Consider the following 24,393-nt stretch of genomic DNA (forward strand, 5'->3'; position numbering starts at 1 on the left):
GCTCATATCCACTAATATCAGTTATAGCCTCAAATCCACAAATTATTTATCCACAATTTTAGGCATCCAAAATTAGTCAAAATATTACTATAAACAAAGGGTCATTTTCATCTCATTACAGCAAAAGCTTGCCTCTTTTTTACCTCCAAAAATAAGTTCATACAGAGAGCTAGCCGAAGGAGAAGGAAGCACTGTAAATAAATAGGGTTGCTCGCTCCTGCTCTCTTTTGACAACATAGCTATATATGGAGATATATAGTTCTATATAAACAAAAAAAACAAATCATTTTGGAGATATATAGTTCTAGTAGTTTTTTTAACGAGTAAAGATGACGAGCGCAAACCCTGCATTGACGAACGCAAACCCTGCGTTCAAATCGAAAATGACAGCTTACGTTGTAACATGTTGGATTCTTGCTGCCTTCGGTGGCCTTATGTTTGGTTATGATATCGGTATTTCAGGTATGTTGTAAAAGTAATATAAATCATTGAGAGAAAAATGTGGTAACGATTGTAGATATATTTTTATCCCATGAATAATTCGATCGGATCCGTCCTTGACCATGATTATTTGCAATTACTTATTTAATGCTTAAGAATTTAAAAAGATAAAATTTGTGTTTGTGATTGGGTTGACTTAATTCACAGGTGGCGTATCGGGGATGGACGATTTCTTGATCAAATTCTTCCCACGTGTTTATGAAAGAAAGCTCCATGCCAAGGAAAACAACTACTGTAAATTTGATGATCAAATGCTTCAGCTTTTCACTTCTTCCTTGTACCTTGCTGCCCTCGTGGCAAGCTTCGGCGCATCAAAGGCTTGTACAGTGATTGGCCGGAAACTGACAATTCTCGTGGCGGCCACCTTCTTCATGGCCGGAGCTGTGGTCAGTGCAGCAGCTCAAGTCAAATGGGTGCTCATTATTGGAAGGGTTCTTTTTGGCATTGGCGTTGGTTTTGGCAATGAGGTATTGTAAATAGTACGACCACTTTTCATTTTATCGCTAATCACTAGCGTTGAGCCCGTTCACTGCACAAAATGTTCATAATTGGTGTTTTTTCCGCTCCGTTACATTCAACGGGTACAATGCATGTTAGTAATAAACCTTCTAGAAAAAGTCCATTTTCCACATTAATACACTATGAGCCAAATCGTTTTTTTTTTTTTTTCTTTTTCAAACAATTGTTTGGAAACATGCAACCCTGACACCCAAAAAGCCACAAAAATCTAAGAACAAAAACAACGATCATTTTCAGAGTCATCATTCAAAACAGAAAAAACTGGCCATTTTCTTGTCCAGTTTTGATTTTGGACTAGACGGCCCTATTCAGCTCATTTGTAGACTTGTATTGGACTCACTTCAATGATTGGAATTGGTTCATTTCGTAGAACTCGTTGAAAACATTAGCAACTGTAGGGGTTCGGTTTGACAAGACCTTGCCCTGGACTAGGTTTCTACGTCCGCTGATCCGTGCTCCTGCCTCTTGATCTGCAACAAGTCACTAGGGCTATGGAAGTCCAGTGACCCTCCGACGATCAAGTTAGATCTCAGGGGAGGAATGTAGATCATATCTAGGGTTAGGGAAGAATGACTTACCTTCCAAAAATAAGTATCACTTTGTATTTATAGACCTAGGTTTTCTTGGCCTCCAAGCTAGCGCGTGGAAGATACGCTCGGGTAACTGTCTCGGGTGACGTCTTATATGACGAAATGAATAAAACGGTTACGGAGCACATGGCCAGACTTGATCCCAATGATTATGCTTGCTGCATGATCCTCTTTGGGACCCATCTGGCGTAACTGCCCCTCTCGGAGGGCTTCGGATACACCGAAGCAGAAATGTTGATAGCATTCTCCAAAATTAGTCTTTCTGCCGAATGATGAACCGAGGAGCATGTTGGAACCTACGATTCCAACCAATCTCCTGACCTGACTCCCACGGGACTCTGTTCTTTGGGATGCCTGGCCAGGTTACCGAAGAGGTAACCGAGGCCACCACAACAACTAATGTAACATGAGAGAAACTTATTCACGGCTCTGCGCGATCTCGGTCGTCCGTAACTATTTCTTGAAATTTTTTTTATTAACATCCGAACTGTACAAAACACTTTTGAATGGTCACAATTAGCGTCATAAACAATTATTCTCGGCGAAGCCGTGAAAAAGATTTTCTCATATAACGTATGTCCAATCTTGATTTTTGACTAGACTTCCATATACACTCAGCTCATTTATAGGCCTGTAACATCATCTATTGCAGGCAGTCCCTTTGTTCCTATCAGAGGTGGCACCCGTCCAGCACAGAGGAGCCGTAAACATCCTCTTCCAACTCTTCGTCACCATTGGCATCCTCATCGCCGACTTCGTCAACTACGGCGTCGCCAACCTCCACCCCAACGGGTGGCGTGCCGCCCTTGGCCTCGCCGGGACCCCCGCCCTGGTCCTCTTCGTCGGTTCCTTCTTCATCACGGAAACCCCGACCTCCCTCGTTGAGCGCGGCGACCTCTCCGCCGGCAAGAAAGCCCTGGAACGTATCCGAGGCGTGTCGGACGTCGACGCGGAGTACGAGCAGATCAAAAGAGCGTGCGAGCAGGCGAAGCTGATAGACCAGCCGTTCAAGAAGCTGATGAGGAGGGAGAGCCGGCCGCCGCTCGTGATCGGGATGATGCTGCAGGTCTTCCAGCAGTTCACGGGGATCAACGCGATCATGTTCTACGGGCCGGTCTTGTTCCAGACATGTGGGTTCAAGAGCAACGCGTCGTTGCTGTCGGCGGTTATCTTGGGGGGAGTGAACTGTTTGAGTACTTTTGTTTCGATCTTTGGTGTTGATAAATTTGGGAGGAGGGCGTTGCTTCTTCAGGCTTGTGTTCAGATGTTCATCTGCCAGGTACCTCTCTCTCTCTCTCTCGCTCGCTTGCTCACTCTCTCTCTCTCTCTCTCACTACTCACTCAACTGATAATTTGAATGTTTGCAACATAGATGGCTATTGGAGGGATTCTACTAGTCAACTTGAAACCTACAGGCAGCCTAAATTCAGGGCTAGCCGCGATAGTGGTGGTGCTCGTGGCCTTGTTCGTCATGAGCTTCGCGTGGTCGTGGGGCCCACTCGGGTGGTTGATCCCCAGCGAAACCTTCCCGGTCGAGACCAGGACAGCAGGCTTTGCTTTCGCTGTCAGCACAAACATGCTCTTCACCTTCATCATTGCCCAGGCGTTCCTGTCGATGCTCTGCCACTTGCAAGCCTTCATATTCTTCTTCTTCTCCGCTTGGATCGTGATAATGGGAGCTTTCGTGATCTTCCTGTTGCCAGAGACCAAGGGCGTGTCTATCGATGAGATGAACGAGCGTGTGTGGAAGCAGCATCCGGTGTGGAAGAAGTTCATGGATGATGATGAAGGGATGAAATGCCAGGAAATGGCACAGGTGTAGGAGAATGGAGTCCTTCAGTGGAGCTCATCAATTTTTGTTGTATATTTTCTCTTCTTTTTTTAAGAAGCCATGAAATGGCATAGGTATAGGAGAATGGAGTCCTTTTGTGGAGTTCATCCATTTTTTGGTTTTTTTTTGGGTAAGTCGAAAAACTTACGATTCGGCAGAATCATATGTAAAGATGTATGTAGTTCATATTCAGAATCTTTATTCAGCAGAAATTACTCAGACCCACACGTTTGGGATTTGGAAACTGGTACTTTCTTTGTAAGAAGATGATTTATGTTGTTGATCAGTGGATTAATCACTGAATTAACCAACCACAATACCCATATGTTGTTTACTGCATGGGTTCATTTATGGTTGTTGGAGCCAGGGCGGGAAACAAATAGAACCGTTTGCGAGCAACTCAAATCTAGCTAGGCTCGGTAAAGAGGGGGTGCAGTGATGGCATTATACAACAAATAATGCTTGGGAATTGATATTCGCGCTCCAAGATTTACTGCAGGCGCTCCACCTTTTTGTTTTTACACTGTGATGTTGTAAAAACAAAATATACACTGATGTTGCCAGCAAGATCACAGTATAAAAACAAAAAGGTGGAGCGCCTGCAGTAAATCTTGGAGCGCGAAAATCAGTTCCCTAATGCTTATGCTATTTTCATCCTTGTTCGCGGTGATTGGATGTGACATTGTACATTTGTTTATTAACTTTAAATAAAATAATGGAGGCGAACGATGGAGATTTGGATGGATATCGATGGTAATGATTACATGTTCTATCTACTAAAGTATATTTACTAGATTTCGTTAACGATTACATCGAATACCGGCCATATGTAACGCGTGTCCGACACCAGTCTTTTTAGAGGAAAATAGAAAGATATATTTCTCTGAAACCATGGATGATTTTAGTATTTCTTGACACAATAAGATTCTTAAGAGTTTAGATAAAATTTCCAAACAAATAGTATATGTTTTTGGTAAATTACGATCTCAGTTCCAAATTAGGTAACAAAGGGATTGTGCTGTAACAATTTGGCATTCTTCTTCTGCTGATTTTGGGGGATGCAAAGTCAATCTGCTTATTCGGAATTCTGCTGCAATTAGAGGGCTTGATTGGATATGCTGCAAATAATTAGGTGATCATCTAGTAATAAAGCTAACCAAGGTTAAGTTATACTTATCTTATTTAACGTTAATATTATCGTTGAAATTCATAGATTTGGAATAGATTGATTCCTTAATTTTTGCAATCACTGGTGATGTGTCACTTGTTAATTGGATATGTTTAAAGCACTACGTTTATGGTGCACGTGTATGGAATATAATCCCCAAACAAATAACCCTCAAGATCTAACAAAGAACCCTTTAGGTTCTACCGAAAACCCCCATGGGGACTCACTCGCCCAAGGAATAACTAGTCCCACCCTAATGAGTTCCCATCGAGAGGGAAAATTTTACAGTGTCGGGTGGGTGACACGTGGTGCCCGCTCCGTGCATTCAAACTGTCCATTGTGTTTTTGGACGGCTCGAATTTGGAGAGAGAGAAAAGAGAGAGTGTTGGGGAGAGAGGAGAGAGAGGGTTTCAATCTGAGCCATCCAAAAGTGCATTGGACGGCCCGGATCTATCGAGCGAGTATCACATGGGATATATTCACTTGGCACCGAAAAATTTCTCCATGGAGAGAGCCAAGCTACTATATTTATAGCCAAAGAATCCTTCTTTTTTTTCCCAAAAAACGATAACAGATAATATTATAAATTCAAGAAACAGTATATCAAGAGGAAACTTCATTCCTAAACAATTAATGGATCAAGAAACCAAATAGGAGGGGACTATGTTCAAAGACTACACCCAACTCCAATTAAATCCATCGCTCCAAACAGTCATAACACTGCAAAAAACAACCAAAAACACTCACACATGGGTGATAGAAGCCCCAAAACATGGAGAAATTTCACATAGTGGACACCAAAGAAAGAACAAAAAAGAGAAAAATTGGTAACAAAACTGGACAAAGTCCGCCATACCGGAGTATACTTTATCCACCAACCAGCCAAAGAATCCTTACTAAGGCCAACTGTTGCTCAAACTGATTCCCTTGTACCAAAGCCCTAAACCAATAAGGATTCTTTGGCCATAAAATTCTTTTTAGAAAGTCCAAAATCGTGCCAAAAATAAAAAAGCATTGACCGTCCTGATGGACTTGACCACCGTCCAGACGAAAATACTGAGACCTCTGGAATTTTTATCGAGCCAAGCATTGACCGAAGAGCCTTCCCTTGATCCTGTGAGAGATCGGGCCATAATCTAACAGGGGAAGGCAAGGTCAGAGACAGTCAATTTCTAGTCCTTATCAAGCTTTTGCTACCTATAAATTAAATGCCAATCCTAAGTCTTGCATTTTTTTTTGCTAAAGTCAAGTTTAAAGTGAGGAATCCTCATCGATACCCCTTACTTGACAGTCAAGTAGTTTCTGCTTCTTCCTCTCCAGCCTGAACAAGTAGTTTGGCGCGATCCCGCCACGCGATCTTCATTCATTTCGAAATTGGCCAACATCAAGCTATCTTTGAATCTACATTAATACACTTTACTTTCTAATATTGGTTTTTGAGTAAAAGCTATGGTGATGCAGCGCAGCCTCCTTTTACGAAACTACTTTTTGTTAGAAGAGATCACGAATTTGCTTAGGTTAAATATTCTCTTTTTTGAACACAAACATGATTAGAGAAAAACTTCCAATTTTTATTAATTCAATAACAACTAACCTTGCCGGCTTACATCTCAATTTAAAATAGCACCATTACCAAAATACTAAAAAGGAAATTAAACATATGAAAATAAAATCAACCCTAATACTTCTTGACCACGCAACCTACATAATAGAAATACAAGGAGTACATCGAAACAAACTAAGAAACTTAAAACTTTTAGCAAATCTTGACTAAAATAAAAAATCCTACTAACGTACGAAATTTGGATTAATAAAATAAAGGAAAAATTTCAAAATACCCCCAACCTTTATACCAAAATTTAATTAGACTTCCAACCTTTTAAAAACTTCAATTTTACTCCCAACGGTATCTTCCGTTAATCAAAATGCCCCCTTCCGTCCGAATGACTAACGGATTTCGTTAAAAGCTCCGTTAAATATCGTCCTGATCGAATTTCGATGATCCGAGTCGCTCAATGTGTTCAAAACGTGATTTTATAGGTACTCGTGATAAATCAACAAAAAAAAAAAGACCGAGAAGGGCTTCATCTGAACAGTTTTTTATTGAATAGTTCAATAAAAAACTGTTCAAATCAAGCCCTTCCCAATCAATTTTTTTGTTGATTGCATGCGAGTACCCGTAAAATCACGTTCTAATTACATTAAGCGGTTCGGATCATCGAAATTCGATTGGAAAAAGGGGATGTGCTGATCGATCCGGATTTTGTTAAGTCCGGACGTCCGGATTTTGCTTCAGTCTTCTTCTCCCCTTTTTCGTTCGAATTTCGATGATTCGAGCTGCTCAATGTGATTAGAATGTGATTTTAAGGGTATCCGCGAGAAATCAGCAAAAAAAAAAAAACAGACCTAAAAAGGCTTGATTTGAGCAGTTTTTTATTGAACTATTTAATAAAAAACTGTTCAAATGAATCCCTTTCCGGTCATTTTTTTTGCTGATTTCTTGTGGGTACCCTTAAAATCATGTTTTGAACACATTGAACGGCTCGGATCATCAAAATTCGATAAGGACGATATTTAACGGAGCTTTTAACGAAATCCGTTAGTCATTCGGACGGAAGGGGGCATGTTGATTAACGAAAGATAACGTTGGGAGTAAAATTGACGTTTTTAAAAGGTTGGGAGTCTAATTGAATTTTGGTGTAAAGGTTGGGAGGTATTTTGAAATTTTCCCTAAAATAAAATCCCTAGATTTCTAGATTAATTAGAATATTTGGGAACGTTTTTTTTGATAAAAAAAAAAAAAATTATACAAGTGATGGCAGAATCTATAAGCTTTTGACAAATGACTGATGATTGTTCAAATGTAGACCTATAACACTGTAAGAAGTCATGACCCTTGTCAATGTTAAAAGTAAAAATTTACGAAGTAATTTTGTAGGTCAATAACATAACATCGATCATATATAGGGCAAGAGAATTTATCCTGTTTTACGTGTAACAAGGATTTCGGTTTAGGGTTCTATGTAGTATTTAAATTGAGATATCCATAGACCATAATAAAAAGGTGAGAAAATAGAAGTACAATTACGTTTATTTCTTTTTGAAGAGATTCTGTTTCTTTAAGAGCATCTCCAAGAATTAAAACAAAAATTTCCTTTACTACCTTATTACGTTGTATTTTGAAGAGCAAAATATTGATCATTTAGAATTTTTTTTTGGTAATGCAGGGTGTTCCGGGCCAACTTGCGCGCACCTCAGACTAATCTCTACAGTTCCTTCTCAGGGAGGGAGCCAGGATTTTACCTTAGTAGTGACAAAATGCTAAGGATTGGGGGATGCTGCCAAGCGAGGGTGCTTGGCAGCGGTGCCGAGCAGTCAATCTGGCTGTTCATCTTGACACTAACGGCTCAGATCTAATCCAAGTACATAAACAGTTGGATTGACCCGCTCGACACTATTACCAAGCACCCTCGGTTGGCAGTATCCCTGAGTCCGCAAATTAAATGTATACTAAAAAAAAGCATTCATTGCAATAGGAAAAGTCATCGACTCTAAGAAAAATTAAAATAACATAATAAAAACTATAATAAATGATGTTTATTGTTTGCATATGGAGTACGAAAATGACTAAATATAGTTTTGTAATACTATTTTGGATCTCCTTTCTTCAAAAAAACTAGCAGTGGCGAGTCTATATAAGTTGGGAATAACTTTTTTTTACATATAATAATTACAATTTCTAAAATTCTTGTCGTGGTGGCTGCCTCTACTAGACTTCTCTAGCTCCATCCTTGTATATGCACCTTGACTAATATATCTTTGGGAGACCAAATATGACGTGACAATAACTTAGCAAGGTAGCACGCTAGAGTTATCAATTTCGATAGAAATCTTCCCTTCTCTGTCCATGTTTGTTAGATGGGTCTTGAGTCTTAAATCTGTTATAAAAATCTTTCGATCACTAACGGCCATGTTACTAGAACTCCATAAAGCAACAAAAACTTGGCAAAGTTGCATGTTATTACATCATAGAACTGATGAGAAGAGTCTTTCCTCATCTTTCCGTGTTGGTTCCGTTTGTATAATAATGTGAGCTTGACTCGTTCAAAAAATCTTACGATCACTCATGGCATATTTCTTTGGATTCTATAGAGCCGCAATGACTTGGAAAATACATATGTAACTATCAGAGAATAGACAAGAATAGCATCTCCTCATCTTTCCATCTTTGTTTTGTTTTAGTAAAATCTTGCAACGATTGATTGAGAACCTCGTGATTCCAAAATTTTGCAACTATTGATTGAAAACCTCATGTTTTATCAATGGCCATGTCCTTACCACTCTATACAACGGCTAGCATGCAAAGAGTACTTGTCAAAGCCAATTTAGTGTCATTATCATAGAATAGAACTCGTTGGAAAAATCTTGCAATCAGACTCCATGTATAAAGCAGCCCAGACTTGGTAATGTCTCTTTGTAGTGGATATTTATTAGTGATTTCGTATCCGTCTCCATCAATTTTAGTGTATAATGTGGAACTTGGCTCATTGAAAAATCTTGCAATGAGTATTTATTCACTACTACTGACATGGCGCACAGGGGAGGTGAGCTATATTTCTGGAGAGGGGCGGGACTATACATTTTGATAATAAGTTTTTTTTTCAATGTAATAGTAGTATTTTTTTTAGAATCGTAGGGGGGCGACCGCCTCTACTAGCCCCCTCTGTCTCCATCCTTGCCCCTTCCATAGCCTTTTCCACACGTTTATGCCTTAAAGCCCCTTTCACAGCCTTTTCCACACGTTTACGTCTTAAAGTTATCGTGAGGGGAATGATAAAAAAACAAAAAAAAAAACACGCCGGGGATTGTAGAGAATCATCTCATCGTGCTTATTATCATTTCGATGTTATGTGAAAAAAAAGGATAAGAGTGGTGAGTAGCGCGTGACAAATATTTTCAAATATTCTCGTACAGAGAGAGCGTAACTTTTTTTTTGTTTTGTTTTTGATCGGCAAGAACGTAACCTTGACTCGGTCAGCAAGGAAACCCATTTCCGCAGGGCCTTTGTACGTCTAAGCTTAAAAACAGGCCAGGATTTTGATCCACTAATTACCTTTTTCGTTATCAACTAATGGTCTTAATCCACTTCAAAAAAATTAGTCTAAAAATGCACCTTATCTCCAATAATCTTTGCTAATCTTCAGGATTAGAGGCACCCAAATTAGTAAACTTTCTCCTTATAAAAGCCCCAGTCACACACCCAATTGTCCTAAGAGCCTCATGTCCAAATCATTTCATTAATAATAAAGGGAGAAAGCAGCCGAGAAAGAGCTCAATAACTAGTTTATATTTCTCTTTCTCCTGCTCCCGTAATAATAATAATTTTTTTCTCGGCACTTCCCTAATAATTTTTATGTTATTGATATATATATTTTTTGAAAACAAACTTTGTATTTGGGCATCATCATCCTGGAGAAGAAAATATGGCGAGCGAAATTTACCAGTCCAAAACCACAGTTTATGTGCTAGCATGTTGGATTCTTGCGGCATTCGGCGGCCTTATGTTCGGCTATGACATTGGCATTTCGGGTATGTTTCGATGTATTTTGATTTCGCGCAAGGAGAAATAACTACGATTACGTTTGTATTATCCCTTTGATTTGATTCTGTTTTTGGCTTTGGATTTAGGTGGTGTTTCTGGGATGGACGACTTCTTGATCAAATTCTTTCCCAAGGTGCACGAAAGAAAACTTCGCGCGGTAGAAGACAACTACTGCAAGTACGATGACCAGATGCTTCAGCTCTTCACGTCTTCCCTGTACCTCGCTGCCCTCGTTGCCAGTTTTTTCGCATCTAAGCTGTGCACCGTACTTGGTCGCAAGCCCACCATTCTTCTGGCGTCGACCTTTTTCTTGGCCGGAGCTGGATTCAGCGCTGGAGCCGAAAACAAAGCCATGTTGATTCTTGGTAGGATTCTTTTCGGCATTGGAGTAGGGTTTGGCAATGAGGTATGCTCACACTTCAAATGACAATTGGCTTTAGTTACGAAATAACATCTTCTTTTTATCCAAACAACAATTTGTAATCCGTATCGTTTCGTTATGAAATGGGACAACAAAGTTGGATTACGTTTCTATTAGGCAATGAAATCTAATAAGATCTTCGGTTTTTTACGATGTTGGATCGATGCAGGCTGTTCCAGTGTTCTTGTCGGAGATAGCGCCGGTCCAACATAGAGGGGCTGTCAACATTCTCTTCCAACTCTTCGTTACAATTGGAATTTTCATCGCCAATCTCGTGAACTACTCGACCTCAACGTTACATCCATACGGATGGAGGGTGTCGTTGGGGCTAGCGGCGGTTCCAGGATTGGTCCTGTTCTTCGGCTCAATGATCCTAACAGAAACACCCTCCAACCTAACTGAGCGCGGAAAGGACGCGGAAGCTAAAGCGGCGCTCAAGAGGATCAGGGGTGTCGATAACGTGGACAGCGAGTACGAGGAAATCAAAAGGGCTTGCGATGCGGCCAAAGAATTCAAACAGCCGTTCAAGAAACTCATGACGCGAGAGAGCAGGCCCCCGTTGATCATTGCCATCATGATGCAAGTCTTCCAGCAGTTCACCGGGATTAACGCGATCATGTTTTACGCGCCCGTTCTGTTTCAAACCATGGGGTTCAAGAACAATGCATCACTGTTGTCCGCGGTTATTACCGGGATTGTGAATGTCGCAAGTACTTTCGTCTCGATCTACTCTGTCGACAAGATCGGAAGGCGGAAGTTGCTTCTCCAAGCTTGTGTTCAGATGTTCATTTGCCAGGTACAAATAACCATTATATATAAACGTCAATTGCACAAAATAAACAGTCAGTCGGAAACGAATTTCCTTAGCAAAATGGACATTTTCTTGAGATCAAAACCAAAAAGAGATTTCAAAAGAGAGTCCTTGAAACTGATGAACTAATGTGCAATATGGGAAGTCCTTGAAACTGATGAACTAATTGGAAAATCAAATTGCAGACAGCAATCGGCGTGATCCTGTTTGTTGACTTGAAACCCACCGGTACAATGGGCTCAGGGATGGCGGCATTGGTGGTGGTGCTAGTGTGCCTCTACGTCATGTGCTTCGCCTGGTCGTGGGGCCCGCTGGGGTGGTTGATCCCCAGCGAGACCTTCCCGGTGGAGACCAGGACCGCAGGCTTTGCCTTCGCAGTCAGCTCAAACATGCTCATGACTTTCGTCATCGCCCAGTCGTTCCTCTCGATGCTCTGCCACATGCGCGCGTTCATCTTCTTCTTCTTCTCGGCTTGGATCCTGGCGATGGGAATATTCGTGGTGTTCCTTCTGCCCGAGACCAAAGGCGTGCCTATCGATTCCATCACCGAGAGGGTGTGGAAGCAGCACCCGGTTTGGAAGAAGTTCATGGACGAGCACGACGATTCCAAGAGCCGGGAGATGGCCTGAATGCACATGGATCTTAACTTGTTTGGAGATGCGCCTTAGAAGCAGTATTGCTGTTTCCTGGGTATTTTTCAAGGGTATATATATTTTTCAAGAGTAACTCATAAAGAAACTATTGATTTTTCCCCTTTTCATGTGGATAATTTGTTTGTTTGAAGATATTCAATGTTATTAATACATAAAGGAAAAAATATTACAGTATGTTACGGTGTGCTTGGATTCATCTATGTTTTTAGATCATGGAAATAACAAAAAAATACGCGCGAGAAATATACTGTTGCGAACAATGAGGAATTTCCAAATGGAAATCATGATCCGAACCAAGAAGTTCACTCACATTTATTCAATATTTCTCCGGTCAACTCAACATGAAATTGGTTACCATGTTTCAAGGATACGATCGACCGGGCACGAAATTAAGTACCGACAATATTACGATAAAGGTTAACTCTTGAATAAATATTGCAATAAATTGAGGGAGAATAACAAAATGTTATCGGGTTGGATGTTTTTCTATCATTTTCATTGAAAAAAACTGATCAGTATTGAGCAATTTTCAATATGATTTCAGGGTATGCAGGCATATTGTGGGACATGCATGCTTACATTTGCAAATTCCGACTCTAACCTTCAATACTTTAAGGTGTTAAGAGTGATTTTATTAGAACCCAAAACAAACCTCTCTAGGCCCAATTTTCTTCTACACCCATTAAAGAGTTTCATCAATTCCGAAAATGCCCTAATCTTCAACAAATACTAAACTTCTTGTTTAAGGGTTTGAATTGTGACATTCATGAATGCCTCATCGAAAACAACGACGGATCCAGGGGTGGGCGGATGAGACTGGACGATCGCCCTACCCAAGTTTCAAAATTTCTTTTCGAAGCATAGTAATTTGTCTTGAAAATGTTAAAACTATAGTATTAGTTTGCCCGCCCACGGTTTGACAATATTTTTAGCACCCAACGAGGATCGCGATGGGAGAGAGAAAAAATGCCAGAAGTGAAGATCGGAGGTGGAATAGGTCCTAGTCCATAGCTTACCCGCCATCCCTAAGTTTGAGGGGGCCAAAAGGACATGTGAAAAATCCTTAATTACCTTTTCTAACAATCCATGTGTGTGATACTGTGATCCTATCCATTAATAAGATTTCAAAATTAAGTAAAAATAAATAGGGACAAATTCTGCGTGACATTGTTACTCACGGGAAAGGGTCCTGTCCATTCTCTTATTGTCCTGTCCATTTTAAATTTTTTGGGCCCCGTCCCAGACCCGCAACAATGATTGGATCCGTTCATTTTGTAGAACTTGTCGATACCTTCTACCTGGTAAAAAAATCACGTTCGTCGGTTACCAATCCACATCTCATCTAAACATATTTATTTTTGAACAAATGGGTGCAATTTGTGTGATGAGTGCACGTATTCAAAGAAAAATGTGTTCCGATTAGGTGTTGATTGGTTACCGACGACCATAGTTCTTTTCGAGGTGGAATTTTTCAAGGAGTTTCATAAAATAAACAACTCCGATCATGGTTGTGGGCCCGAAAAAGGGCCCACAAAAGCAAAATTGAATGGGACTGGACAATTAGGAAACTGGACAGGACCCTTCCCCACTACTCTATAAAGTTAGAATTTTGATCACCATAACAAACTTTAGCAAAAATAGGAAGAAAATCCAAAGTTTATCCGATTCAATCTAAGAAATCCCAGTTTAATTTAGAAGGAAAAGATCCATTATAAAAGAAGATCAACCCATTGTTGAAAGGATCCCTATTGAAAGCAATAACACACACACACACTCACTCTCTCTCTCTCTCTCCTATTCTTGTTTGGTTAATTTCTTGGAGTTGTGTAAAGTGAGATTTTTTCAGAAAATCGGAGGAGAGAGAAGGGAAGATGGGAAGCGGCGGAGACGTACCGTTCAATTCGAAATTCACAATCTATGTGGTTGCTTGTTGGATTCTTGCAGCCTTTGGAGGCCTTATGTTTGGTTATGATATTGGAATTTCTGGTACGTCCTTCTTCATGGAGCATATGATATGATACTTCAGTTTGATTATCAATTTCTATTTTGATCAATGATCGATGTCATAATAAAGGAGAACATCATTACTAGTACCCATATAATATCTACCAGGAAAAACTGGAGAAATATTCACACATCATCATAATAAAACCCCTTATCGATAGAGGTATAAGGCTGGTAAAAACCGGAGACAGATACGTACAAAACGGCTACGGCTTCTCATAAAGTATTGGCCTCACTATACCTCCAATTTAATTGGAGAAAATCAAGAAACTCATGCTTGCTGATGTAATTTATGTGGTTATCAAAAATCCAGACTATCAGTACAGCCGAAATTCCAATAGTAGAGAAGTTGTTTTTAAAAAATAGCATGTGGTTTTTTCTTTATTCTGTTTCTGGTGGGTAATTTTGTCATTAGGTGGAGTGACCGCGATGGAAGATTTCTTGATCAAATTCTTTCCTAAAGTCCACGAAAGAAAGCTACATGCCAAGGAAGACAACTACTGCAAGTACGACGATCCATTGCTTCAGCTCTTCACTTCGTCGTTGTACCTTGCCGCGCTCGTTGCGAGCTTTTTCGCGTCCAAGGCTTGCACCATACTTGGCCGCAAGTACACGATTTTCTTGGCGTCGCTCTTTTTCCTGGGCGGGGCTGGAATGAGTGCCGGAGCTCAACATAAGTGGATGCTTATCATCGGGAGGATTCTTTTCGGCATTGGAGTTGGTTTTGGCAATGAGGTATGACTACATGTGTACCTTAATCACAAATTTGTCACTACTCTTCGACAGCACGAGTATGAACGTTTCAAACAGGGGAATCGAAACACGTATCTGTATCGGTGATACAATCTATTTATCAACAAATATGAGTATAAGAGATCCAAATATGACCGACAAATAAAACCTTTCTACGGGGAAATTGAAGCCATAATGCTATGTGTAAGTTTGTAACATTTCTTCAATGTCAAATTGCTAAAAATGCTGCTTGATTTCTCAACCTCGTAAAATTCTGATGTTTCAGATTGCACTGGCTTTTGATAAAGTTTTGCACTTTTTCTTTTGGTAACTTAATGCATCGAAACAACATATTACAGGAGCACCGGGGCGTACCCTAGAAAAAAAAAAAAAAAAAAACATAGGAAAGCCATATTTGGGATTTGATTTCCCAACATTTCGCCTTTCGAATTGGATCAAAGATTCCAATGCACAACGAAATCTAATTTTTTTTGACAATACGCGATGGCAGGCTGTTCCGGTGTTCTTGTCAGAGGTCGCACCGGTCCAACACAGAGGGGCGGTCAACATTCTCTTCCAGCTCTTTGTAACAATTGGAATCCTGATAGCAAGTTTAGTCAACTACAACACATCCACATTGCACCCATATGGATGGAGGTTATCACTAGGGCTGGCAGGGATTCCCGGCGTAGTCCTGTTTTTCGGTTCGATGATCCTAACGGAAACCCCAGCCAGCCTGGTCGAACGCGGAAAGGACGCGAAAGGGAAATCTGCCCTGAAAAGAATCAGGGGAGTCGATGAAGTGGACGACGAATATGAAGAAATAAAAAAGGCTTGCGAAGTAGCCAAGCAAGTCAAGCAGCCGTTTAAGAAACTGATGAAGCGAGAGAGCAGGCCGCCGTTGATCATTGCGATCATGATGCAAGTGTTCCAGCAGTTCACGGGGATCAACGCGATAATGTTTTACGCGCCTGTTCTGTTTCAAACGATGGGGTTCAAGAACGATGCATCGTTGCTGTCCGCGGTTATTACCGGCTCTGTGAATGTGTTGAGTACTTGTGTCTCGATCTACGCCGTCGATAAGTGTGGAAGGAGGGGGTTGCTCCTTCAAGCCTGTTTCCAAATGCTGATTTCTCAGGTACTAAATTTTCTTCTCTTTCTACCGTCCTGTAGATTTGCAATGTTATGTTATCATATGTTGAAGGAACAAACATGCATTTGATTTAGTTTCTGTGACAGATGCCACATATCATATGTTTTGATGCTATAACCCATAATAAACTTTCAGTAAGTCTACTGGTACAGCAAAAAGGGACATATTTTGTATACAGATTTGTTATGGGGTCCACTACGGAACCTACACAAGTGATCCGAGTCGTTCATTGAATGTAAAATATTTTTTCAAGACCCCTCATGAAAAATCAGCTCAATCCAATTTTTATAGGTGCTTGATCCAATCATCTAACTTTTGATTTAGATTCTAGGATAATAAAACATTATCACTGTGTTTAGTTTGCAATTTTGAGATAAAAAGGTTCTATAGATTTGCATATTTTTCCTTCTTTAGTAAAAAAATTTAACATTTTGGCAAACTCTTTTATTTTTTGAATAGACGTACGCTATGTACATTCAAAAAGTATAAAATAAGTAAAAAATTTGACAAAAAATCACTAAAGACGAAAAAACACGGATGACGAAACAGTCAAAAGTTTTGGAGAGATTATTTTTTGAGCGAAAAATCTATGAGTACCGACCATTGGGGGAGAGAAAACGTACCGACGGCCGCCGGCGGGCCGTCTCCGGCCACCGGACGGCCGATCCGAGCCGTTCAAAAATTCTAAAAAATAAAACCGAGGGGGTCAACGCGGGAATCAAGGGCATCCGAGGTGTTTAGGGTGCTTGATCAAAGCACCCTTTTTTCGTGTATATATGTACACACACATATATACACGAAAAAAGGGTGCTTTGATCAAGCACCCTAAACACCTCGGATGCCCTTGATTCCCGCGTTGACCCCCTCGGTTTTATTTTTTAGAATTTTTGAACGGCTCGGATCGGCCGTCCGGTGGCCGGAGACGGCCCGCCGGCGGCCGTCGGTACGTTTTCCCTCCCCGTGGTCGGTACATATAGCAACACTCTTTTTTGAGAGGAGAACCAAATTTGTACAAAATCTGTCCCCTTTTGCTATACCAGTAGACTTACTAATAAACTTTCCATTCACTTGCAATTTTGAGAATCCTTAATCCAAAAGAAAGAGATAATTAATACACAGATATTCGGACAAAAATTTGTTCGGAATCATCTAAGATAAAATAGGTCGCACATGCATCTTGTGGGGTCCATGTGCATCGGACAGCTCCAAATACATTTGCCAGTAGCATTGCTCTCCAAAGAATTGGTCGAACTTACATTCATACATAAGAGTTTTTTAGAGTTGCATTGCGTGCTATCGTATTTTCCATGTTAATCTTCACCACATTTTTTTAGTTCTACTTTTGCCTCTGGAAAAAATATGATTTGCAGGTAGCAATTGGTGTGATTTTACTGGTTTTCTTGAAAAACACCGGCACAATGAACTCTTCGCTCGCGATCGTCGTGGTGATCCTCGTGTGCACCTTCGTTAGCTCCTTCGCTTGGTCGTGGGGCCCGCTCGGGTGGTTAATCCCCAGCGAGACCTTCCCTCTAGAGACCAGAACCGCAGGCTTTGCTTTCGCCGTCAGCTCGAACATGCTCTTCACTTTCCTCATCGCCCAGGTGTTCCTATCGATGCTTTGTAAAATGCGAGCCTACATATTCTTCTTCTTCTCCGCGTGGATTCTGGCCATGGGGATCTTTGTCTGCTTCCTAGTGCCGGAAACAAAGGGTGTGCCGATCGATGCCATTGTCGAGAGGGTGTGGAAGCGGCATCCGGTGTGGAAGAAGTACATGGATAATAAAGACGATAACGGTGGCACGAAGGCTATGGAGATGGCTTGACTAAATAGAAAGAAGCTCTGTTTGGATTTGGGATCGAAATCTTCTCTCCTTAGCCGTGGACTTTGTTTTCTGCCTTTCGGGTCTAAACTGTTTTTCATATTGAGTCCTTATAAGTCTGCTTTCGCAGAAACTCATCGGAAACCTTCCCTTTTCTTCTTTCTAGTGGTTTTCTTAGCTCAAGATTTTGAACAATTTTGTAGTGAGCTTTATTCCCAATTGTTACCACAAAGTGTTCCATATGCTATGAGTTTGTTTTTCTATGTTCTAGCACAAAAGTAGTGGTGTTGGCCATATCCCCAACCTTTTAGGGTGGATTTTTGTTTTCCATAATGAAAAATAGACTAAAATTAAGCACACTTAAAAGAGATTATTTGAGGGGGGTGAAAGGGTAACGTCTTAAAGTTCAAGGAGACAAAATGATACCGAGTCACCCAAAGGGCAAGTACTAACATTGGCAGAGCGAGGATGGGCCTAGACGGAGTGAAATTATATAATAATTACTCACGGACCCCACAGAAACGTGTGGTTGTAAAGTGATCCGAAGCACCACGTGATGGTACTCCTGGACTATTCAATAACTACTCACGGACGGAGAATGAGGCCTCATTGGAATTTTTTTTAAGTGTAAGTTTTCATAATGACCCCTATTTTTTACAAAAAAACTTAGCATTATTATTTTGATGACACAGATTGGAGGATGCTACGTTTATCCATTAGCTTACTTGCATTTGACTTTGGCATCAACTTTAAGGATTCTTTATTTGTTGAACTGTTGATGTTTTTTTCGCTCGGCAAAGAAAGGGGATTTATTTAATCTCAAAAGAAGGGTTGAACCGCCATTGTTGAGATTTGTAGGGGCATTTTTTTACTATGAAATCATTTAAACAATTAGGGAGTCAACTGAATATATGGGTGAATAATCGAACAGCGATAGCACAACTGCATGATTGGAAAAGATATTTTTGAAACTATCGTGCAAAGCTTTCAAAACATAAAACACTCGTCGTTGTGCTCTATCGTGAAACTCACATTTGTAAGCCTACTGATGAATAGGTTGGTTTTGTTAGTTTCCACTTTGCATTCAAAAAGGCTCTTTCGGTTGAGTAGTCTCTCAGAGCACCCCTGCTGATACAATGATACATATTCCTAGTTACTCCCCACAGCACAAAATAACGATTGCTGAGGGAATAAAGATCTTTCCCCATCATGCAGCTAAATTCAGTAATTTAGACAACTTAAGCCCTTTGCAAAGCATGGAAAATCTCATATATTTGCATAATTAGTCATATAAGTAATTTCATATTTATGTCATGACACAAAATACACAAATATATTGAAATGTGAAATGACCAAAACCCCATCAAGCAAAAGTAGAAGAAAAAGCTGCAAAAACAGCGACAGACAATCCGATCTTACCAAGAGTCCCCACCATAGCATACAGCGGAGCAGCAGTGCTCGGAGAAGGCGAAGGCACGGTGGTATCGGGAGTTGGAGTAGGGGTTGCTGAAGGGGTTGGAGCCAACGGAGTTCGTAGCACGTTGATGTCGACCTTCTGTCCGGATAGGCAGTGACCGGGGACACCACACAGGAAGAAGTGGTGGCCGCGGGTGGCGATGGTGATGGAGTCGTTGCCAGTGGTGTGGGTGGCGATTGGGGCGGTGGCGTTGCAGGCTTGGTACTCTCGGTGTGTGACTTGCATCACGTTGTGAAACTGAGGATTGTAACTGAAAACTGGTTCACAAATTTGACAATATGGTTAGGCTAATTGTGCAGATTTGAGTGAATCAAATAGCAAAACGCATGTATAAGCATATGAATTAGCCCCCTTTGTTTTGTTGTGGTTCTTCTTCTTTTTTTTTCTTTTTCCGGTTCGAGGGTCAGGGAGGTCGGGGCCATCCAACGCGCACCCCGACTATTCCCCTTCCCGGTCTGTCAAATTCAGACCATCCACGTCGGGACTAGGGGATTCACAAAAAATTTCTCTCTTGGTGTATGCCCTTTAGGCCTTAGAACCTGTACGGGTTTGGTTTCTGAGCTAATGACTTAATTTACCCCCCAAAAGGTAAGTATCAAGAAATGACATACCTATTAGTAAGACAATATTTTCGGTCAATATAGGACAAGTTCAAAGCATAGTGAAACACAAAATTGGCACAAGTTGTTTTCCCACTTTTGCCTCTGGGGAGTTTCTGTTGAAAATGAAGTCTGGATGCTTGAAAATGACTTACACCACCATCGTCCCCGCAACCGAACGCTCGTGCGCAATGGCTGTGGCGGGGAGCCCCAGTTGACGGTGCTGCAACGCAACCTATGGTTGCAGTTGGTAGAGTTGTTTCCAGGATTTTACAATAACGGACTTACAGTAATAAAAAATGAACTCCATTTACGAGCAAAACACATGGAAAAATAGTGGACGTGGTTTCATTCTCTTGGGAGGAGGTTAATATGGGAATGGAACTCTTTCTAACCAGGTTGTGATAGGTGTCCCAAAAATTTGAAGACAATATTTTGCAAGAAAGAGAACCACATTTGATGTCAACTACAATGACAAGTTGGCAATTAGAAAAAAAGACACTGTACTCCATGTACTACAAAAACAATGTACTGCATTTGTTGTACTTGGGAGACTTGTGGAGGGCAATAAAAAGGGGATGATCAGGATTCCAAAATCAATTTCACAAAGGTGCAGCCACAAACCATGTAAACTGTGGGTAATATAGGAATAGACGATATGCTCTGCTAGCGACAATTCGGGTGCTCAAGAAATCCGGTAAACTGTTCCAATCCAGGCTAAACCGTCTCATTTGGTCAGATTCTGTAGCAAGGCAACGGTTCAGATAGGAGCACATAAGCCAAGAGATTGGTTGTAAGGTAAGACCGAGCACATATTTCGTATTTAATCTCTTCTTGTGCATATTGTGAAGTTGAATAGAAAATTGGGATGCATGTGGATTGATTTCCAACAACAGCAAGAATGCTTAATTACTTATTGGTTAGTCTTAAATCTTCTCTAATTGTTCAGTGTTCTCCAGAATTGCTAACCTTTTATTTCCCCCCACATATCCGTCTGCCAATCCAACGATTCTGACCACAAGAGTAGACAAACACAATAATAAACAACATGGCTGGGAAACTTTTAGCCACAGGATTGTTAGGCTGCACCGTTGCAGCAAGCAAAGCCGGGAAAATTGGTGTTCCCAACAGATATTCTGCAATCTTTTCTGATAACCCAGAGTGTTCGGGTCAGCTTCCACACACTTTCACTGCTCACATGTGGGGAACCTATTTAAAGTCGTGGCAAGGTCCCGTATGGACTGGCCACAAAGAGTTGATAGTACCTATGAGGTTTTGAACCTTAAATCCACAGGCTATTGATATTAATCAAGTTGTTTCCATTAAAATGGTATTTTAGTGAATGTAAATGTACGAGGAGAATGACTTAAATAAAAGTTCGTGAAAACATGGGCTTTAGCGGAAACGCCTCCTAAGTCTCAAGCCTTGACTACCAAGCCAACTCTTTGAGGTTCAACCTGATTTAAGGAAAATGATGGCCAAGGACGTGTTTTGATAATTAATATCCGCCAAATGACATTTTCAGCATTAATTATTAAAACACGTCCTAGGCCGTCATTTTCCCCCCGATTTATGCATCCAACGACCTAGCTACAAACTTTTACTATTGGATTTGTGAAACTTTTACTTCTATGAGAGTACTAAGTGTACTACTACCACAATTCTACAAAAAAGTCCTACCAAAATATATTGTTGCTATCCTGGCTGCCATGATTTAACGTTCTTCCTCTTCCAAGAACATAGTAAAAATCGATGAGCCGTGAATGCGGACTGCTGGAGTATCATTATTAAAGCAATGCATGATGGTGGGTGGGGGGATGTGGGCCAAAAAAAATAAACAAAACTTCTAGCACGGCCGCACATCATAATCACCCAAACGTAGGCACAATCCTTCCTCCACCATAATACTGCCCCCATGTTCTAAAAGTTGCTACGGGTTAGTCAGACGATCGATCACCTTTGAGCGATTAATTGGGTTAATTGGCGATTAATTGGTGCCTATTAATTAGTAATCGGCGATTAATTGTTAGTCAAACCTAATCGGATAGGCCCCGCCATCGATTGATCATCGATTAATTCCTTGTTTTAGAACACTAACTACCCCAAACGTAGGCACAACCCTTCCTCCACCTTTCCGTTCTCAATACTCGCGCCTGTGAATTTGAGATACTGAGAGGGTGCAGTTTGTTAGTTTCAGGGCCTTTTAACTGAGCTAGTTTTTTATAGAAATCTTTAAAAAATATTTTGAATATATTAAACGGCTCCGATCATTTGTATGAAATTCTGAGATGGGTCCCCCACAACGTTACTATATTTGGTGTATAGTACCCATAGTTTTATGGTTTTTGCAAGCGTTTTTATGATTGGTCTCTCGCGATTCGACCTAGCATCACGTGAAGGTCACCTCACCCAAACAGCAAAGGTTACTTTTGTTTGCTACAGTAGTGGGGTCCCGGTAGGCCACTCACCTAGGGGCAGGCCATTTTAGGGCCGGATCCTGTCCATTTTTCCCAGCTAGTTCGGTCCATTTGGTGCACCCGAGCCGTTCAAAAGTGTTTAGGATGACTCAAATTTTAAGGGGTGTTTTTAAATTAAAAAAATAAAAAACACTCACTTTAAATCTGAGCCGTCCAAAAGGCCACTCACCTAGGGGCAGGCCATTTTAGGGCCGGATCCTGTCTATTTTCCCCAGCTAGTTCGGTCCATTTGGTGCACCCGAGCCGTTCAAAAGTATTTAGGACAGCTCAAATTTAAAGGGATGTTTTTAAATTAAAAAAATAAAAAACACTCACTTTAAATCCGAGTTGTCCAAAATACTTTTGAACGGCTCGGATGCACCCAAATGGACCGAACTGATCAGGGGAAAATGGACAGGATCCGAGTCCGGCCATTTTGGTCCCCAAAGCCAGAGCAAACGTAAAGAGAAAACAGAGGAACACGCTTCTTGAAAACTGAGATCTAAAACTGGGCTACCCAGAAGAAAAGGGATCTAATCTAATCTAAAATCCAGCTGTTTGGCAGCTCGGAAAATAGGGGAAACGGAAAGAATGGGGTCGATGTGGTTTGGTTCATAGTGGTAGCCCAAGAGGTAATTAAAACAGAACATGAAATTAAAGCCAAATAATTGTGTCAAAGCCAGCTAACACGAATGAGGTACCATATCAATTCCGAGAATATAACTTTAAAACACAACTTCAAACCCGAGTGTGTCTGTATTCTTTCGACACATGCAAACCCATATACATTGAATGGTTGTGTTCTTAGATTTTTTTTTATCTACTCCTCGGTCCCAAACAAAAAAAAAAGGAAAAAAAAGAAGGGTTTCTTTTATTTTTTCAGGTCTTTTTCTCATAAACCAAGCAGAGGAATAGTGAGCACTCAGTTGGGTATGAAGAATTTGGAATGGAGGGTAAAGAACATCCATGATAAATACTGCGGGACTCATGATTTTTTTGTGTTGATAACAACATTTTTTCGATAAAACCACGCTTGGGATTGCCCAGGGGAAAGGGAAGGGCTTTGCCTAGATTTGGGCAGAGTTCGACTCCACTCCTCTCTAGGGCGGTACCATGATTTACCTGGCGGGTGGGGCTGTGGGTTTTTTTGGGCCGCCTAGAGATTTATTCCCCATGGATGGATCCAATTAGTGGTTCCTTCGTCACACAAAAAAAAGAAGAAAAAATTCGATAAAATGGTTGCGGATGTCCGTTCGACTCGAATTTTCCCCTGGCTCACATGTCAGTCGACAAGCCGTACAATGTGAACGACTCAGATCATCGAGAAGGGATCCGGGTGAGGGCAAACCTCACGCAGCGGAGTCCGAAAACAAATATATTCACATCATACAGATTAGTATATGCAGATGATTTAGGAGGGAGAGGGAGAACGGAAGAAATACCGATGACATCCCCAAGTTGAAAGGACTTGGTTGCAGACCATTGCTTGTAATCAATGTTGCCAATGGTGGTCCAACCAGCCGAGTCTCCCACCTTGTGAACAACAGCCATGGACCCTTGCAATTGCAAGGCTGCAGCACAAATGGCAAACAACAACAGAGCCCAGGCCTTTCTGCTCTGATCCACGCCCAGAGCCATGGCTGAAAAAACTCTGATCTTGTTTGGGTTTGATTTGAGGAGAATTTGAGAGGTCTTGTGTCCTTTTGGGAAAGAGAGAGGTGAAAGGTCTTCGCTGTTTTGCGGCTGTTTATACAGTAACACTAGTACAATACGATATATCTTTGGATTTTTGCAAGGTGTTTGGGGCTTTTTGAATGGTTGTGGAATTGAGGTCTTTGCTTTTTGATGGTGACAAAGAGTCCTCTTTAGTGAAGTGAAATTTTGGCCCCGTATGATAATGGAGGAAATAGGGACGAGCACGGGTGTTAGATCCTATCGGGTTGTTCACGCTCGGCAATGATTATGCCATTTTTTGTTCTTTTTTTTTTTCCTTTTTTTACAATTCAGGTGTTTAGACTGGTTTACGCGTAGATTATGGCTCTTTTTGCAGAATTTT

At 41.0% G+C, this 24,393-nt stretch overlaps 4 protein-coding genes and 1 long non-coding RNA gene across 5 annotated transcripts; 4 read left to right on the plus strand and 1 right to left on the minus strand.

The window, feature by feature from the left end:
- Positions 1–117: 117 nt before the first annotated feature.
- LOC131321645 (sugar transport protein 8-like) lies at positions 118–3,487 on the plus strand. The gene is made up of 4 exons (XM_058352530.1): positions 118–462; positions 649–968; positions 2,263–2,889; positions 2,983–3,487. The coding sequence occupies exons 1-4, from the start codon at positions 330–332 to the stop codon at positions 3,430–3,432; spliced, it is 1,530 nt and encodes a 509-aa protein (XP_058208513.1). The 5' UTR covers positions 118–329; the 3' UTR covers positions 3,433–3,487.
- A 6,369-nt stretch (positions 3,488–9,856) lies between these two features.
- LOC131321646 (sugar transport protein 8-like) lies at positions 9,857–12,292 on the plus strand. Its single transcript, XM_058352531.1, has 4 exons — positions 9,857–10,198; positions 10,298–10,617; positions 10,802–11,428; positions 11,629–12,292. Exons 1-4 carry the CDS (start codon positions 10,093–10,095, stop codon positions 12,070–12,072), a joined length of 1,497 nt encoding a protein of 498 aa, XP_058208514.1. The 5' UTR covers positions 9,857–10,092; the 3' UTR covers positions 12,073–12,292.
- Positions 12,293–13,767: 1,475 nt separating this feature from the next.
- LOC131321648 (sugar transport protein 8-like) lies at positions 13,768–18,044 on the plus strand. The gene is made up of 4 exons (XM_058352532.1): positions 13,768–14,082; positions 14,516–14,835; positions 15,344–15,970; positions 17,356–18,044. Exons 1-4 carry the CDS (start codon positions 13,968–13,970, stop codon positions 17,806–17,808), a joined length of 1,515 nt encoding a protein of 504 aa, XP_058208515.1. The 5' UTR covers positions 13,768–13,967; the 3' UTR covers positions 17,809–18,044.
- Positions 18,045–19,051: 1,007 nt separating this feature from the next.
- Positions 19,052–24,252, minus strand: LOC131321649 (mavicyanin). Its single transcript, XM_058352533.1, has 2 exons — positions 23,780–24,252; positions 19,052–19,539 (listed from the first exon to the last, which is right to left on the minus strand). Exons 1-2 carry the CDS (start codon positions 23,973–23,975, stop codon positions 19,169–19,171), a joined length of 567 nt encoding a protein of 188 aa, XP_058208516.1. The 5' UTR covers positions 23,976–24,252; the 3' UTR covers positions 19,052–19,168.
- Positions 19,560–23,941, plus strand: LOC131321650 (uncharacterized). Its single transcript, XR_009198597.1, has 2 exons — positions 19,560–21,050; positions 23,221–23,941. It is a non-coding gene; the product is annotated as an uncharacterized LOC131321650 (long non-coding RNA).
- Positions 24,253–24,393: the final 141 nt, after the last annotated feature.

Source organism: Rhododendron vialii, chromosome 4a (assembly GCF_030253575.1).
Source record: "Rhododendron vialii isolate Sample 1 chromosome 4a, ASM3025357v1".
NCBI classification, from domain to species: domain Eukaryota; kingdom Viridiplantae; phylum Streptophyta; class Magnoliopsida; order Ericales; family Ericaceae; genus Rhododendron; species Rhododendron vialii.

What these genes read in the sequence shown, in the direction of transcription:
- LOC131321645 (XM_058352530.1), top strand. Translation starts at nt 330, where the DNA reads ATGACGAGCGCAAACCCTGCATTGACGAACGCAAACCCTGCGTTCAAA. An exon ending in TTATGATATCGGTATTTCAG is followed by an intron (nt 463 to 648) that starts GTATGTTGTAAA and finishes CTTAATTCACAG; the next exon opens with GTGGCGTATCGGGGATGGAC. An exon ending in TTCAGATGTTCATCTGCCAG is followed by an intron (nt 2,890 to 2,982) that starts GTACCTCTCTCT and finishes TTTGCAACATAG; the next exon opens with ATGGCTATTGGAGGGATTCT.
- LOC131321646 (XM_058352531.1), top strand. Translation starts at nt 10,093, where the DNA reads ATGGCGAGCGAAATTTACCAGTCCAAAACCACAGTTTATGTGCTAGCA. An exon ending in CTATGACATTGGCATTTCGG is followed by an intron (nt 10,199 to 10,297) that starts GTATGTTTCGAT and finishes CTTTGGATTTAG; the next exon opens with GTGGTGTTTCTGGGATGGAC. An exon ending in GAGTAGGGTTTGGCAATGAG is followed by an intron (nt 10,618 to 10,801) that starts GTATGCTCACAC and finishes GGATCGATGCAG; the next exon opens with GCTGTTCCAGTGTTCTTGTC.
- LOC131321648 (XM_058352532.1), top strand. Translation starts at nt 13,968, where the DNA reads ATGGGAAGCGGCGGAGACGTACCGTTCAATTCGAAATTCACAATCTAT. An exon ending in TTATGATATTGGAATTTCTG is followed by an intron (nt 14,083 to 14,515) that starts GTACGTCCTTCT and finishes TTTTGTCATTAG; the next exon opens with GTGGAGTGACCGCGATGGAA. An exon ending in TCCAAATGCTGATTTCTCAG is followed by an intron (nt 15,971 to 17,355) that starts GTACTAAATTTT and finishes TATGATTTGCAG; the next exon opens with GTAGCAATTGGTGTGATTTT.
- LOC131321649 (XM_058352533.1), bottom strand. Translation starts at nt 23,975, where the DNA reads ATGGCTCTGGGCGTGGATCAGAGCAGAAAGGCCTGGGCTCTGTTGTTG. An exon ending in TCAACTTGGGGATGTCATCG is followed by an intron (nt 19,540 to 23,779) that starts GTATTTCTTCCG and finishes TTTGTGAACCAG; the next exon opens with TTTTCAGTTACAATCCTCAG.